At 55.0% G+C, this 13,366-nt stretch overlaps 1 protein-coding gene and 1 long non-coding RNA gene across 5 annotated transcripts in view; both read right to left on the bottom strand.

Moving 5' to 3' along the window:
- The window catches only part of TPM4 (tropomyosin 4), a 36,377-nt gene extending 25,462 nt beyond the window's left edge, over positions 1-10,915 (bottom strand). Inside the window, exons 1-3 of one of the 4 annotated variants that reach the window (XM_019016294.4) lie at positions 10,888-10,915; positions 9,937-10,141; positions 1,374-1,499 (exon numbers count right to left, since the gene is read on the bottom strand). In XM_019016294.4, the coding sequence (XP_018871839.1) occupies positions 1,374-1,499; positions 9,937-10,050 (240 nt within the window). In that variant the 5' untranslated portion in view covers positions 10,051-10,141; positions 10,888-10,915. Of the gene's footprint in view, positions 1-848; positions 1,205-1,373; positions 1,500-9,936; positions 10,148-10,887 lie in introns of those variants that run through there. The other 3 variants (XM_019016298.4, XM_004060221.4, XM_019016295.4) reach the window with 3 other exon arrangements.
- Positions 10,916-11,376: 461 nt separating this feature from the next.
- LOC109024241 (uncharacterized) lies at positions 11,377-12,073 on the bottom strand. Its single transcript, XR_002003724.2, has 3 exons — positions 11,937-12,073; positions 11,656-11,824; positions 11,377-11,582 (listed from the first exon to the last, which is right to left on the bottom strand). It is a non-coding gene; the product is annotated as an uncharacterized lncRNA (long non-coding RNA).
- Positions 12,074-13,366: the final 1,293 nt, after the last annotated feature.

The following is a 13,366-nucleotide window of genomic DNA, read 5'->3' as shown; positions in this document are numbered from 1 at the left end:
ATCTGTCCCGAGGGACAGCCAGGAGGATGATGCAGAGAGGATGGTGAAACTCCCTCCTTTTTCAGACCCATTGTTTATCTCGGGCCCTGCGACTCGCGGCGGAGGCGCACAGCAGGCGCTCAAACGATCGTGGGTTCAGGGCCCCGCGCCAGCGTTCCCGGGGCCTTCTGGAGAGAGGCAGGGTCCCGCCGCCCCGGTTCCCGCAGGAATCAGCTGGAGAAAGGCGGGCGGCTTGGGGCTGAACTTCCGCCACCCCCCATCCCCCCCGCCGCCTGGAGCAGACACGTCGCCGCCGCGCCCCTGGGAACGGTCAGGGAAGCAAGCAGAAGCCGGGAAGCCGCGAAAGAGGCGAGAAAGTGCGACCCCCTCCCCAGATCCCCGGACCCCCGTCGAAATCCCTGTTGGCCGGTCAAACCCTAGACAATGGAAGCTCCACGTTTCCATCCTCATTCCCCCCCACAAGTCCGGTCGCGGGTTCCCCTCGGCCCGGGACCCCGGCGCCAGCCCCGGAGTCGGAGCCTGCACGATACGCCCCCTCCCGCCGCTCCACTTCTCCACCCGGAGATCGCTCACCCCCTCCGCCCCATCCCCCCATTTCCCGCTTGGCCGGCCCCGCCCGACCCGGAGGCGGCGCCCCCTCCCCTGTCCCAGGCCCAGGAAGGAGGACGGCGGAGGAAGTAGGGGGTCCTGGCTGCGGGCGCAGGGATGTGGGTCGGCGATCGGCGTCCGAGGGCGTAAAAAGGCGGCCCGAGGACTGTGCGCGGGCGGGCAGCGCGGGAAGCCGGGAAGAAAGGAGGGCGCGCGGGGGAGGAGGCTGCGGGCGCAGGGCCCGAGGCCGGGGCGCTCACTTTCTCGCGCCGCTCGCGCTCGCCGTCCAGCTCCCGCTGCAGGCCCTGCGCGCGGTCTTCCGCCTCGTCCGCCTGCTGCTGCAGGGCCTGGATCTTGCGTTTCACCGCCTCCAGGGAGTTGAGGCCGGCCATGGCGCGGAGGCGCAGAGGCGCACGGGCAGCGGCGGACGCTCGGCTGGGCTCGGCTCCGGCGAGAGCTGCACAGCCGCGCCCCGGCCCCCCAAGCCTTTGCCTGCGCGGGGGCCGCCCCCGCCTCTCCCCGCCCCCCGGGCCGGCTGCCGTCGGGGCGATGAGGTCACCCGGCCGGACCGCCGACGTCAGCACCGCTGGGGGAGGGCCTGACGTCGGCACCGCTGGCCACAGCTGCTGGAAAGTGCCCCTTTTCGGGACTTATTTGGAGAAAGCGCCGGGAGGCGCCGCCTTCTCCTCCTCCTCTTCCTCCTCCCCCTGCGGCTCTCCCCGCCCTCCCGGCCCCGGGGCTCCGGCCTGGCCCCGCCGCGGGCTCCCGCATCCCTGCACACGTACGTCGGAGGCCTTCTTCTCCGTGAGCTCCAGCTTCTCCTGCGCGTCCTTCAGGTCCTCGGAATATTTATCCAGCTCGTCCTCTGTCCCTTTTAGTTTCTTCTGGAGGTGCGTCAGCTCCTCCTCCACCTGGGGACGACAGAGCGAGGAACGGGTCAGCCTGGGGAGGGGGTCACATCCCCGAGGTGCAGGGGTGGTCCCCCCCCAATATTCACAAGAGTCCTCCGTCTCTCTCTGGGCATCAGTTTCCTCATCTGTAGAACAGGGGTTGCGATAGCATGCACCACGCCATCCATGCTACCTGATAGTGGGATTTTCACATCTTTACCTCGTCCTGAGGACCAGCTGTTTTAGGCTTATTGGGGTCCCCAGTACTCTAGGGAGATCAATGGCAGCTTTTGGGAAACTGAAGACCCCAAATGTTTTCCAGAAATACACACATTCCAGTTTCAGAGGTGCAGCCTCACCATGATCTGGAGTTAAGCAATCTCATTCTCTGCGCGTGGATCCCTCCGCCCATCCCTGTCCCCAGCCTTTCTCCCTCTGGTTCTGACCCCAGCACGGGGTCAGAGAAACTTTCTAACAAATACGCCTGCCCTCTTTCTGCCTAGAACCTGCTATGGCTCCCTATGGCCCAAGGCAGTGGTTCTTAGACTGTCTTACCAAAATACTCTGAAGGGCTGAAGGGCTCAGACCTAGTCCCTCATTTCTGGGCTTTGGGGGGCTTGGCTAGAAGAGACTCGCCCCTACAGGATCACTTTCTTTGAAGGCTCGGGTTAAATCTTTAAAATTTTTGCATGTAGGCCATGTTCATTTTAATAAAAATGTCCCCTACTTTCCCTAAATTTTCAGTCCTCTGTTTATCCCAAGAGTCCTATCCTCCCACCACTCCTAGTTTGAGAAGCTCAGGCCTATGTATTACAAACAACAGACCCCATCTCCTCTCTTTGTCACCCCCCACCACACCGGTCTAGAGTTGGCTCAAGAAGACTTTTCTGTCACCTCCAGGCTGAAACTCCCTCCCTGGGCCCCCAACTCTGGATTAGGGTGATCATATCCAGCTCATGCCTGGATCTGACTTTTTTTTTTGAGAGTCTTGCTCTGTCACCAAGGCTGGAGTGCAGTGGCATGATCTCAGCTCACTGCAACCTCCGCCTCCTGGGTTCAAGTGATTCTCCTGCCTCTGCCTCCCCGATAGCTGGTACTACAGGTGCACATCACCACGCCTGGCTAATTTTTGTATTTTCAGTAGAGACAGGGTTTTGCAGTATTGGCCAGGCAGGTCTCAAACTCCTGACCTCAAGTGATCTGCCCGCCTCGGCCTCCCAAATTGCTGGGATTGCAGGCATGAGTCACCACACCTGGCTTGGATCTGACTTTTGCCTTAGATGGTTTGACACTGATCTTGTTCCTGCTCCCAGGGTGGAGCCCCTGAGCCCAGCTTCATTCTCCTGCTTCCTCCCCACAGCAGGAGGCTCAGAGAGGTGGGATGACTTTCCCCAGGTCACACAGCACAGGGTTTGAGCCCAGGTCTTCTGGCATATAAGCCTATAATGAACTGAAGGCTTGCTTTTGCCCCCTCTCCAATTCATGTGTTGAAGCCCTCATCTCCATGTGATGGTAATTGGTGATGGGGCCTTTGGAAGATGATGGGGTTTGGGTGAGGTCATGAGGGTTGACCCACCATGATGGGATTAAGGCCCTTATGAGAAGAGACCAGAACTTGGTTATCCTCTTCCAATGTGAGGACACAGCAAGAAGGTGGCTGTCTGCAAGCTAGCTAGAGAGCCCTCACCAGACATTTAATCTGCCAGCATCTTGATCTTGGACATCTAGCCTCCAGACTGTAAACAATAAATGTCTATTATTGAAGCTACCCAGTCTATGGTGTTTTGTTATAACTGCCTGAGCTGACAAAGACAAAGCCCTTGGCCCTGTTCCTCACACTAGGCCAGCTTCCCTTCCTCTCTGACTTGCTTCTCTTCTTTTTTTTTCCTGAAGAGGGTATGTTAAAAAAGCTGCTGTGCCCGTGGCTTCTAGACTGAGCTCTGAATCCTGTCTGGGCTACGTGCTCACCCCTGAGTGGATGTGCAAAATGTACCAGGTGCCCCATATGTGTTTGTGTGCATGTTTTTTTTTTTTTGCCTTTTTTTTTTTTTACATGATCTTGCTGTGTGTGTGTGTGCATTATTATTTTTTTTTTTTGCGTTTTTTTTTTTTTACATGGCCTTGCTGTGTCTCCCAGGCTGGAGTGCAGTGGTGTGATCATAGCTTACTGCAGCCTTGACCTCCTCGGCTCAAGCGATCCTCCTGCCTCAGCCTCCTGAGTAGCTGGAAAGTGTGAACTCCAGGCTTCCCATCTTGCGGCCTGCTGGGTGTCAGCTGGAGGATGGGGTGGAGGCTGGCAGCTGGGGGTTCAGCTGATGTCACTGAGGTGACCTGCAAGGGTCTCTAGCTGAGATGCGACAGAGAGCAGGGAGGGCTATCCTGTCTGAAGTCCTCAGGAGCATCCCAAGCTATGGGGAGATGACAGGGCCCAATCCAGGGTGGCCAGCTGATCAGGGCAGGGTCAGAGTCTATAGGGCCTGGCCTTGACCTCCGGGTGGGGAGCCTGGAAGCCTGACTCCAAATCCAAGCTCTGCCACCCCCGTCCCCTTTTCTGGCCTCAGTTTCTCCATCTGCAGAACAGAAACCTTGACATGCTGGTCTCTGAGCATTCCGGCAGCTGCTTTTGAACTTCTGCCTTGACTGAGAAAATGAGCCAGTTTCCTTAAAGACGTTTCATAGGTCAACCCTGACCTACAGCGTCCACCTGACTTCCTTCCAGATCTGTGGATCACAGCATTTATTGGGTGCCAACTGTGTGCCCAACACAGGACTCTCCTAACATGTAGGAAGAGTGAGAGCAAATCTGACAGCATTGGACTCATCAGGGTATGAAGATGGTTTGGGTGTTTTGTTTTGTTTTTGTTTTTGTTTTTTTTTTTGAGATAGGATCTCGCTGTGTTATCCAGGCTGGTCTCGAACTCCTGGGCTCAAGGGATCCTCCCACTTCAGCCTCCCGAGTAGCTGGGACAACAGGCATGAGCCACCCCACCTGGCTGGTTTGGGGTTTTTTTGTTTGGTTTGGGGTTTTGACTACTTTTTGGGGGAAATGTTTGGGCAAGAACATGTGAGGACGGGGATAAGGCCGACAGGGGGCTATCTGGCATTTAGAATGTGTTGGGCGTGTTACAATTTGTTTTGATATATTTTTTGAGACAGAGTCTTGCTCTGTTGCCTAGGCTGGAGTGTAGTGGCTGGATCTCAGCTCACTGCAACTTCCACCTCCTGGGCTCAAGTGCTTCTCCTGCCTCTACCTCCCTAGTAGCTGGGATTACAGGCTCGTGCCACCAAGCCCAGTTAATTTTTGTATTTTTTGTAGAGACAGGGTTTTGCCAGGCTGGTCTCGAACTCCTGACCTCAGGTGATCCCCCACCTCAGCCTCCTGAAGTGCTGGGTTTACAGGTGTGAGCCACTATGCCTGGCCAGGGCATGTTACAAATATTGTCTCAGGGAAGCCCCATACTACAGAAGGGCAAACTGAGTCTCTGAAAGAGGAAGGGACTTGCCTGATGCCACACAGATGGGGGATTTGAATCTTTGTTAGTCTGATTCCAAAGCTGGTTTGCTTGACTTCTAGACCATGCTGGACCCACTGCTAAGAATGACTTTCTACTTTTCACTGGGAGGGCGTCTACCGTCCCTCCATGCTCAGTCCCAAGCCTCCCCAACCCTGGTGGCCTGCTCTGCTGCCCTGAGCAGAGCTTTCACCACGCCTACAGCTCTCCCAGCCTCTGTCCCTCCCTCTGGTCCGGCCCTGACCTCCGAGCTGGAGGTATTCATGGTCTGTCTCCCTCAGCTTGGAGTTTCTTGGGGGTCAGGTCTGGGACTGAGGCCACTATGGGCCCCAGCATTAGAACACTGTAGGAAGTGTTTGGGATGAATCGAAGACACAACCCCAAACCCTTCAGTGGTAGGCAGTGAGTATAAAAAATAAATGAGAGCTGGGCGCCGTGGCTCACGCCTGTAATTCCAGCACTTCGGGAGGCCGAGGCGGGCGGATCACGAGGTCAGGAGTTTGAGACCAGCCAGACCAACATGGTGAAACCCCGTCTTTACTAAAAATACAAAAATTAGCCGGGCCTGGTGGCGCGTGCCCGTCATTGTCCCTCTGTGAGCCTCAGTTTCCCTATCTGTCATAGGATTACCTTAGTCCCTGCAAATGGGGCCTTGGGGCAGGGCTGAGGCAGGATGTGGGGTCAAAGGCCAGTGGTGGAGGATGTTGCTGCCCTGGGAGGGGAGTGGGCAGGAAGCGGCCGGGCTGGGCCTCTTTGTCCTTTTCCCACACTGGGTAAGCAGGGCCAGAAATCAGTGCTTGGCTGCTGGGATCAGGCTGGCCCGAGAGCTGCTCTCTCTGGCCTCCTGCAGCGGCAGGCGCTCTAAGTGCCTCTATTCCCCAGCAGGACTGGCCGTTAGCTCCTGTGGGGCTCTGGCTTCTGCTTCGGAATTCTGGGATCTTGAGTTCCACACCTGAACTTCAGAAGGCCTCATGTGTTCCCATTTCACAGATGAGGACACTGAGGGCTCAGAAATGTGCAGGAAAGTGTCCTCAGTCATGAAGCTAGGAGAGTCACAAAGACCAGGCTCCGTGGCTCAAGTCTGTGATCCCAGCACTTTGGGAGGTTGAGGTGGAAGGATCACTTGAGCCCAGGAGTTCAAGATTAGCCTGGGCAACATAGTGAGACCCTGTCTCTACTAAAAATAAAATAACTAGCTGGGCGTGGAGGTGTGCACCTCCACTGGGGAGGCTGAGGTGGGAGGATCGCTTGAGCCCTGGGAGTTCGAGGCTGCAGTGAGCTGTGATTGCACCACTGCACTCCAGCCTGGGCAACAGAGTGAGACCCCCATCTCTAAAAAATAAAAATACATTTAAAGACTGATATACACAAAGTATGTGCTAGTCTATGGAGGTTTGCCTGAAAGCTAGTCTGTGTAGACTTGCTTTGAGCCCAAGTCTACTCCAGTGGGCATCTTTGTGGGACAAAAAAGGCATAACCTCCTTGGCCACGCAGCTGGCTGGAGGCTTTGAGGATTCTTCCTTTTTGAACTTGTCCTGGGAGATAGCCACTCACACCTTAGTAAGAATTAGTGCTATAAACTTGTTTCTCTCCGAATCTCTGGCTAAGTCCCTCATGGTAAGGGCTAAATGATGGCTAGAAGCTAGCCCAGCACAGGATGAATGTCTGTGTTTGCCAGGGAGGGGCACAGAGAAGGCGGAGGGAGCTTGTGGCAGGGAACACTGGGGTGGGGCTTGGCCTGCACGAATGTGCCACAGACTCTTAGGGCAGCCCTGGGGCACGGGGGGCTGGGGAGGCCCAAAGGGGAAGTAGGGCGGGGCAGGAAATCAACCTACATTTATTGAGTGCTTACTCTGAGCTAGGCTCCGGGCCAAGGGTTCCACCTGTACAGTCACCTCTAATCCTGTCATGGGGTGGCAAGGGAGGCCCTACTGTCACTTCCGTATCTCACTCATGCAGGCGTCCGGGACACCTAGCGACTGAGCCATGACTCAAACATAGCCAGTCTGAGCTCCGAGCTTTCGCCTTTAGCTGCCGGGCTGGCCTGGCTCCTGGCCTGGGTGGGGCTGGGCACTCGGTGCCATGGTCCTAGGCATCTCCCAGGGTTTATCGGAGACCCGGATGTTCCCCAGGGCTTGGCAGTTGACATCGGGGTGTGGATAAACATTGTGGGGAACATGGCTCTGTGGGAGGGGACTCCCTTCCTTCCTCCCACCCACTGCTCCTGTCTGCTCTGCCCCAAACCATGGCCACGGCCTTGGAACTCCAATGCATTCTCATTGCCAGGGTTCCCAGGACTCTTGTCTCCAAAGTTCTGGGTCTGTGTGGGCTCTTGGCTGCCAGGAGATGGGAAATGGCCTCCCTCTCCTCCCACCATGGGCAGCCCACCTGCCCCGGCCTCCAGGCTTTTAGCAGGGACACCCCCACATACACATTGAGATTCTCAGACTCACTCTCAACTCTACTCCCATCCCAGTCCCCAGACCCCACCCAGTCACCCCTGCAGCAGGTCACAGCCCTGGGCCCCCACCACACACACACACACATGTGCCGTGCCATTCTCCTGGGCAGGTGCCCATGAGACCGTGGGCTTCTGTCACAGTGGAGGCTTCCTGATCCAGGGGCATAGCGTCACCTACATGCACACAGAGGTCTGCACGGCCCCCCTCACATCCACATGCACACGCCAGCAGAAACAGTCACTGACACACACACTCACCCCGACAGAAACACACACTCATTCACACACACACCAATCGAAACACACACTCATCCACACACGCACACACCCCCCAATAGAAACACACACATACACGCAACCCCATAAAAACACACACTTATCCACACACACACCCCAACAGAAACACACACTTATCCACACACACACCAACAGAAACACACACTCATCCACACACACACAGCAACAGAAACACACATTCATCCACACACACCAATAGAAACACACAATCATCCACACACACCTCAATAGAATCACACACATACACACAACCCCATAAAAACACAGTCACACACATACACACTAACAGAAACACAGTCATCCACACACACACCCCAATAGAAACACACACTCATCCACACACACCCATCCCAATAGAAACACACACTCATCCACACACATACACACCAATAGAAACACACAATCATACACCCCATCAGAAACACACACTCATCCATACACATTCACACACACCAATAGAAACACACACTCATTCACACACATACACACCAACAGAAACACACACTCATACACACACACCAATAGAAACATACACTCATCCACACACATACACACCAATAGAAACACACAACCATACACACACCCCATCAGAAACACACACTCATCCATACACATTCACACACACCAACAGAAACACACTCATATGCATAAACACACCAACAAAAACACACACTCATCTAAACATGCACACACACCCCAACAGAAGCACAGTCACCAACACACACACAACAGAAACACACATCCAAACATGTGAGCGGGTGCACACACACACACCATCAGAAACCCATCACCCTGATACACAGATGCCAACACAAACATAGCCACATCAACATGTACTTTCAGTCACTGTCATACCAGCGTTTGCTCAAGCACACACACAGTCAGCCTGTCCCGCTACCCTCACAGATCCCCACCATCTACACACAGGCTCACAAACACACCCACACTCTTTCACACCTACTTTCCAACAGCCGCATGCAGCATCCCACACACTCACAGCTCTCCTAGTACACACTCATTCTCACAGTCACCTTTACCCCTCCGCACTCTTTTCAGCTGAAACATATGCGCATGTACAGATAGACACGTAAAACAGACACATACAACACATGTGCACACACAGAAAGGCTCAAACACACACAGATACACTCACACACACACAGAGAACTCACACACACACAAATATGTGTACACACACAGACACACGCAGAAATGCTTAAACATACAGATACACGCACAGAGAATTGCTCAAATACACAAATATGTGTACACACACAGACATGTGCAGAAATGCTTAAACACATAGATACACACACAGACACACGCTCAAACATACACAGTACATGTACACACAGACACATACAAATGCTCAAACATGCAGATACACAGACACACACAGAAATGCTCACACACACACACAGAGAATTGCTCAAACACACACAAATGGCCGGGTGCAGTGGCTCATGCCTGTAATCCCAGCACTTTGGGAGGCAGACACGGGCGGATCACTTGAGGTCAGGAGTTTGAGACCAGTCCGGCCAACATGGCGAAATCCAGTCTCTACTAAAAATACAAAATTAGCCGGGTGTGATGGTGGGTGCCTGTAATCCCAGCTACTCGGAGGCTGAGGCAGGAGAATCGCTTGAACCCAGGAGGCGGAGGTTGCAGTGATCCGAGATCGGGCCACTGCACTCCAGCCTGGGCCACAGAGCGAGACTCCGTCTCAAACACACACACATACACACACACACACACATACGCACACACACACCAGAGGCAAACATGCACACACGTACACACAAACGTACACACACATACGCTCAAACACACGCAAATACACACACACAGCATGTCCCCAACCGCCCTATCTAGTACACAACCTCCCAGCGCAAACGACACCTCTACCTCGCTCACGAACGTCCTCACTCTCCCTCCCCCGCCAACTCTCTCTCTGTCAAACTCACTTTGTTCGCACTGGCCCTGCTGGGGGTGGGTCCGATCGTCACCCCTCTTCCAGCCCAGGACCCCATCCAAGGAAGGCAATGGTCCCCTCGCTCTTCCTGCGCCAAAGCATCAGCCTCCTATCCTCCCGCAGGTGTCTGCGACCCCCAACTGGGCTCCAGACCCCGGCCTTCCGCACAGAGAGGACGCCCAGCAGCCCGGAGCGGCCCAGCGGAGGGCACCTCACCTGCTTGCACTTGTCCTCAGCGGCTTTCTTATCCGCCTCCGCCTGCTCCGCGCGGTCGATGGCATTCTCCTTGTCCAGCTTCAGCATCTGCATTTTCTTCTTGATGGCCTCCATGGCTGGGCGCTGGCGTGGGGGACGCGGGGTGCGCGGCGGGCTCTGTGGGGGCTGCGGCAGTCAGGGGCTGTGGCTGTGGGGCCGAGTGAGCCTGGCAGGGTGGAGGAGAGGGCCTTATAGCCTCCCGGGGTGCCTCCGCCCTCCTGCCAGGCGAGTCTTGGAGGAGGCCCAAGCCCAGGCCGGCCGGGCCAGCCGCCACTCGCTTGCTCAGGAGGACTTGGCCAGCTCACCGTGCTCCCGGCAGCCCTCGCCTTATTTGGACCTAGGATTTTCTTAAAGGAAGAAAAAAAAAAAAGATCCTAGCTGTTTCCATTTTTAACCTGGTGACACAGGTCCCGCGTGGGCGTGTGGGCACGGCACAGGCCCAGGAGAAGCTGCCCGGGCAGGACCTAGGGTGGGGGCTGCTCTGAGCTGCCTCAGTTTCCCCATCCATCGTTGGGAGGAATGAAGAGGGCTGTGGGTGCTGAAATGTGGGGAGGCGCCTGTCTTTTCTGCCTTGATCTTGTCTGTGGCCCCCTGAGTACCTGGTCCCCTAAAAATGGGAAAGTACTTGTTAAGTAAAATGAGCAATTCCCCGTTCCCCCCCTCCCCCGCCGCCCACACACACACTTTTCTCTGCCTAGGAAATGTAGGAAACGTCTATTTATCTTTCAAGGCCCAGATCCAATGGCCCCTCCTTCAGGAAGCCGTCCTGGATTCCTAGACAGACTTTTGGACTTCCAGCCTAGCATCAAGCTTTCTCCTCCCCTGTAGGTCCTGCCTCTCTAGTATCAGGGATTAGGCCTCCACCCTATTTCCTGCCACCACCCCCAGGGAGCCTTCCTGGATTTCTCCCACCTCTTTCTGCCATGCCTCTGTCTCTCTTCTGGTGACTGTCTCTGTGTCTCTCTCCATCTCTCCATCTCTTCTGCCCCCCTGTGGCTTCTACTGCTTGTAGCTCATGACAGGGAGAAGGCCACTCAATCAACTGATCTGGGCCATCTCTGAAACTCTTGGAGCCCAGGGCAGGCTCCTGCTGTCCTCTTTAGATCTCAGGTCTTCCTTCCCTCCCTCTTGTGCTGGGAATCAAGGTGTGGCTCCCCAGTTCCCAAAGAACAGGAGACGGCCTTAGTGCCTTAGCTCCCCGCTGAAGACTCTGCCCCCAACTCTCTCCACACTGGACCCCTGTACTCCAGTTTTCCCACCCCCAGGCCTTTGTGCCGTCCGTCTCCTTGGCCCTACTCTGCCTCCCTTCTCCCCTCCAGCAATCAGGGGCAGGATTTGCTGACTCCAGAAAGCTTTTTCCTTCCTTAGATAGTAGAGCTAAAAGAATAAAACAGAAAGAATTTTTTTTTTAAAGAGAAAGTTTAATTTATTGGCTCATTCATTCAGGCACTGAATTCCTGTCACATGCTGTGTCCTAGCAGCGCACACTCAGCATGTGGGAGCTGTTACTATTATTGTTATTATTCAAGCATCATTTATGAGATGTGAACTCTTTGGGGCAGGCCATGGGGCTGGGTCTTGTCTGTGGTCTTCTGAGTACCTGGCCCCTAGAAGATAGGAAAGTGTTTGTTAAAATGAACATACACACACACACACACACACACACACACACACACACACTTCTCTGCCTAGGAAACTTCTATTCATCCTTCAAGGCCCAGATGCAATGGCTCCTCCTCTAGGAAGCCTTCCTGGATTCCTAGACAGACTCCTGGACTCCCACCCAGCATCAAGACTCCTGTGTGGGATGAAGTGGAGGTAGGGAGGCCTCCTTGTTTTCTGCCCAAGGCTGTAGAGGAAACAGGATCATGGAAGAGATGGGTAGTGGTCAGTGCCACTGGGGACTGTAGGTTCGGGCCAAGAGTGTCCAGCTTCCCTCTGCCCCCTCCCAGCTGCCTCACTGTTCATTAAGCCAGCTTCCTTCTCTTTGTCATGGTGAGAACTTCACCCCTGTTGGTGCAGGGGCTGAAAAGGTAGCATATAGAACATTCTAGAACTTCTTTCATGCGCTAAAGACATTGACTTCTCCCTGTGTTCCGGAGTTAAGGGGGTCAAGCCCAGACCCCTCCCCAACTCCGTTCTTCGTCCTCCTCCCTTATCCCACCGCTCCCCCATGCTACACAGACAATTTCGTCCTGTGACAAAAGCAGACCAGAATAATTGCATCTCGAGGGACGTCAGTCATGATGAAAGGACCCTAGGAGGATGATGAAGAAATGCCGTTCATGCACTAAGCTTAGCAGATGACTCACAGATCCCACTTTGAGCCATAAGCTGGAGGGGGAGGCTCTGTTTTTATTCCCCTCTTTTTTTTTGAGACGGAGTCTTGCTCTGTCACCCAAGCTGGAGTGCAGTGGCATGATCTTGGCTCACTGCAACCTCTGCCTCCCAAGTTCAAGTGATTCTCCTGTCTCAGCCTCCCGAGTAGCTGGGACTACAGGTGCCTGCCACCACCCCTGGCTAAATTTTTGTATTTTTAGCAGAGACGGGGTTTTGCTATGTTGGTCAGGCTGGACTCCAACTCCTGACCTCATGTGATCCACCCACCTTTGCCTCCCAAAGTGCTGGGATTACAGGCATGAGCCACTGTGCCTGGCCTTTTATTCCCATTTTTACAGAGGAGGAAGTTGAGGCTGGCCCTCCACGTCAGAGGCCATCCAGCCAGGCGAGGCAGCTGCAACGGAGGCCCCTTTGCCTTTACAATGAACTCGAGGAATCAGCTGCGGTTATAAGCCCCTCCATGTGTTACAAATGGGGAAACTGAGGCCCAGAGTGACTCACCCACAGTCACCCAGCTTGTGAGTGGCCCAGCTGACTCTAGGACCCAGCTGGCAAGAAGTCCTAAGACTCCCCCACCCACCCCGCTCTGCCACAACCAGGCCTCCATGCCCACCATTTCTCATTCTCTTCACTATCTCAGGCTGAGTCATCAGAGGTCAGTCCTGATGTCCTCTCCACCCCTGCTGTCCCCCGCTGTCCCCAGAGACCCTGGGACCAGCCTCGCCGCAGGTGGTGTGGCTAATTCCAGGCCTGACACCACCGACCTCGGAAAGAGATCCCTCCCGCAGGAGATATCTGCGTGCTTCATGGCCTTGTAGGGAAGACCCTTGTCCCTGGTACGGTTTCTTGCAAAGGGAGCTCCCAGAGGTGGAGTCTGATGCGGAGGAGGGGAGAAACAGGCTAGGAATGGCGCTAGGACTAGCTGCATGACCCCATCAGCATCTTTAGTGTGTCCTCTGCAGCCTTGGTAATGGACTTACATCCCCTCTGGGCATGAGCTCCAGGGAACACCCCAGGAGCCCTGGTCAGGGCTGGGAGGGTCATTTGGGGT

This window comes from Gorilla gorilla, chromosome 20, assembly GCF_029281585.2.
Source record: "Gorilla gorilla gorilla isolate KB3781 chromosome 20, NHGRI_mGorGor1-v2.1_pri, whole genome shotgun sequence".
In the NCBI taxonomy this organism is placed as follows: domain Eukaryota; kingdom Metazoa; phylum Chordata; class Mammalia; order Primates; family Hominidae; genus Gorilla; species Gorilla gorilla.
Note: the sequence above shows the minus strand (reverse complement) of the source record. Positions and strands in the feature narration are given on the sequence as shown.